Source organism: Sinocyclocheilus rhinocerous, unplaced genomic scaffold (genome assembly GCF_001515625.1).
Source record: "Sinocyclocheilus rhinocerous isolate Xijiao unplaced genomic scaffold, SAMN03320098_v1.1 scaffold969, whole genome shotgun sequence".
Classification (NCBI taxonomy): Eukaryota; Metazoa; Chordata; class Actinopteri; order Cypriniformes; family Cyprinidae; genus Sinocyclocheilus; species Sinocyclocheilus rhinocerous.
The window spans coordinates 147,657-151,421 of NW_015664218.1; the positions used below are offsets into that span (position 1 = coordinate 147,657).

Sequence of the window (3,765 nt, forward strand, 5' to 3'; positions counted from 1 at the left end):
TTTTATATTTGATACAATCACACCGGTGTGATTAGAACGTTCAGTGCGACACATCACCAGCTGCTAAATTCAAATCTGCGTTCGCTCTGTGGCCGCCGCTGAGCCAGAGAAAGACGCGTTTGTACAGCGCTGCATTATAACCAATCACACACGATTATTCTTTGCTCTGTAAAATGAAAATGTTAGTAACTTACAATATTGTTATTGAATTCTCATGAAATACAAAGTCAGTCGTATTGAAAATATTTTATGGCATGACACCCATATCTGATACTTAAAGGAACACTCCACTATTTTTGAAAATATGCTCATTTTCCAACTCCACTAGATTTAAACAGTTGAGTTTTACCGTTTTCAAATCCATTCAGCCGATCTCCGGGTCTGGCAGTAGCACTTCTAGCTGTAGCTTAGCATAGATCATTGAATCTGATTAGACCGTTAGCATCTCGCTCAAAAATGACCAAAGAGTTTCGATATTTTTCCTATTTAAATTTTCCGTCGGTCTTAGTACACGATGTAACTACAGAAAAGTAAAGTTTTAAATAGGAAAAATATAGAAATTCTTTGGTCATTTTTGAGCGAGATGCTAACGGTCTAATCAGATTCACTGATCTATCTAAGCTACAGCTAAAACTGCTACCGCCAGACCCAGAGATCGTCTGAATGGATTAGAAAATTGTAAAACTCAACTGTTTAACTCTAGGGGAGTTGGAAAATGAGCCTATTTTCAAAAATAGTGGAGTGTTCCTTTAAGGCTCCAACAGCTACTCAGACTTTTATCTTGAGAAAAGGCCTCAATAATCTCATGTTTCTCCTCTAGTGTTTCAGAAGAGATCTCAACATTCTCTAAAAGTCAGAGGTGTGATCTTCACCTTGTTTTTATACCAGGCCTCAGCTTCCTTTCGGCTGCATGCTGAAATCTCCTCATACTGGCTCTTCACATCAGCGAGAATCTTCTCCATGTTCAGCTGCCTGCTGTTGTCCATCTGCACCACAACGGACGTGTCCTTCACGTCTGCCTGCAGCTCACGCAGCTCCTACAGAGAAAGAGAGGTGAAGTGAAGTCCTCCGATTAATCTCAGGATGTTCAGCTGTTTCATTCATGCATGTGAGTTTGCATTACCTGTTCATAGAAGCTCTTGAAAAAGTTCAGGTCTTCCAGGATTACTGCTATTTTATCTTCCAAGGCATTTTTATACAAGTATGTAGTATCCACATCCTGTCAGGACATGTACAGTATACTTGTTAGCTTGGCAGATCCTTGGCATATTACCGTTATTTGTCATCTGATGCTATTCATCTTCTGCAACTAGATTTGTCTTACCTTCTTCAAAAGAACAAACCTAATATAGTTAACACGTTTGGAAATATTTTGAATAAAAAGGAAAACAATAAAATAAAACATAAGCCTATATCAGTCATACAATGCTATTGTGGCTGCTGTGTCACATGACAAGCATGACGAGCCCCCACCCCACTCATGCCCCCTCAAAATCATGAGTGCATGGTCGTCGGTATGACCGAGAGCCATTAAAAAAAACTACAGAAAAGTAAAACTACTTCACTTTAGCATTACTGGCCACGAGTACTAAGGAGAGATCACATGTCAGCTGCTCAAAAAAATGTGTCAGATGCAAGGGCACAAACACTGTTCAAGGTCTCCATTAATTCGTGCTTGTAGTAATTTAATGTGTATATATTTTGAAAGCATTGAATCGCTATAGAAATCGTGATTCATTCGATTCTTAGCGTTTTAAATCGATTACTGTCCGAAATAGGCGATTCACGATTGAAAAATCCATGTTTCAACACCGATGCATTGCATCGTCAGTGTTTTTAATCGATGCATCGAGAAAACGAATGAATCGTTACACCCCTATAAAATATGGATGGGTTTGTCTTAATATAATATGAGTTTAGCAATATCACACGACACGAGCAAGAGAGCTGATTTTTCCCGAATATCTGCATGATTGCAAATGTTGCACTTATTTTATACAACCGTTCAATAAACAATAAGTTAATTTTGTGTTACATTTTAGACACAATATTATCAGTATTGTCTATTTTTGTGCAATTTCGCCAGCGAAAATATTACCTATAAAGCCTTAGCAGAACTGTTGTACATCTCTGATCAACACACAGCGGTTATTCATGAATGAATCCACGTTTTTAAATGAATCGACTGAGCCAATGATTCAGTGAGCCATTCACAAAGACAGTGCTTTGTTTTTTGAATGAATCAGCTGTTTGAATTAATCGGTTGAATGAATGACTGAATAACTCACTCATTCAGAGAGCATTTGCCGCCACCTATTGGCGCTTTTAGTTTCATGTATAGAGTACAGTTATTTTCTTTCTTAAAATAATTTAATATTTCAATATTTCATTGTTTTTTTATGTTGAATTAAAAATATTTAGATGTAGAGAAATAATCATTACATCTATACTATTATACTGATAACAGGGATAAGAAATGTTTTAAGTCTAATCTTTTTCTATCAGTTTCAAACCAGTTTATTTGTAGAATTATGGTGCACCGGTGATATAGTTTTATATAATACATTTATAAAGATTTCTCTGAAATGCTTATAGATCATTAAATGTCATTATAACGTGAATATATCCCAATAATATTGAAAACAGATTTGTCAGCTTGCCTGACATGATTAAATGATGATTAAATTGTGTCCATTTAAAATGAAGAGACAAAATTATTTGTGTCTTGCAAGATAATATATAACATTTCTAAAAATACACATTTTTAATACATTGTCAAATAACCTGACACCAGGTCAGAGGAACCTGCAGCCCAAGAATTATTCCATTTATTTTCTTTTTCTAACATGTTGTCTTAATATGACTTTTTTTGTGTTTGTGTAATATTGTTGCATCACAGTATTACTATATTATAATTTAAATGATATATTATAAATCATAAATCCTTTTGCAGGCTAAAATAAGTCCTGATCAGTCCAGAAGTTTTCAGTCCAGAAATAAGTCCTGATTCTCCGGAAGTTTTTCAAAATCAAAGCCCAGTGTGAACATAGCTATAGTGTTATGCATACACTGCCTCCTCTCATGTGATTTTTCACTTGTATTTTGCATTTCACCTCACACAATGAACTTTCATATGTCATAACTTTTCTCATTTTATTTTATACAGCACATTGTAGTAGGTTTACAGTAAGTCCATGAAGATGATGGTCCCTGTTCATGGACCTACATAATTTTAATAGCTTAAAGGAGACATATTATGCCCCTTTTTACAATACATAATATAAGTCTCTGGTGTCCCCAGAATGTGTCTGTGAAGTGTCAGCTCAAAATACTCCACAGACCATTTATTATATCATTTTGAAAATGCCTATTTTGAGTGGAAGCAGAAATGCACTGTTTTTCGGGCCTGTCTCTTTAAATGCAAATGAGCTGCTGTTCCCCACCCCCTTTTCCAGAATAGAGCAGCTGCTGCTACAGCTCCGACCTGCTAAAAACATTTGTTTTGGTTCTGATTATAATAAATAATAATAATTCATTACATTTATATAGCGCTTTTCTTGGCACTCAAAGCGCTTCACATTGTCAGGGGGTATCTCCTCATCCACCACCAGTCAAAAATATTTATCATGTTTATCGCTCTGAAATCATGCGTTTTAAACCATATGAGTTTAAACTTCTTGTATACGTTTTCTGAGCACACACATCCGAAGCACACTGACAGAAAGCGGCCACCACACAGCATGTGAGTACTAAACTAAGTTTCCA

General features: G+C 35.9%; 1 protein-coding gene across 1 annotated transcript in view; it reads right to left on the reverse strand.

The window, feature by feature from the left end:
• Positions 1–836: 836 nt before the first annotated feature.
• The window catches only part of LOC107730003 (keratin, type II cytoskeletal cochleal-like), a 9,390-nt gene continuing 6,461 nt past the window's right edge, over positions 837–3,765 (reverse strand). Inside the window, exons 2-3 of the mRNA XM_016540745.1 lie at positions 1,124–1,219; positions 837–1,037 (exon numbers count right to left, since the gene is read on the reverse strand). Coding sequence (XP_016396231.1) covers positions 837–1,037; positions 1,124–1,219 — 297 coding nt within the window. The remainder of the gene's footprint in view (positions 1,038–1,123; positions 1,220–3,765) is intronic.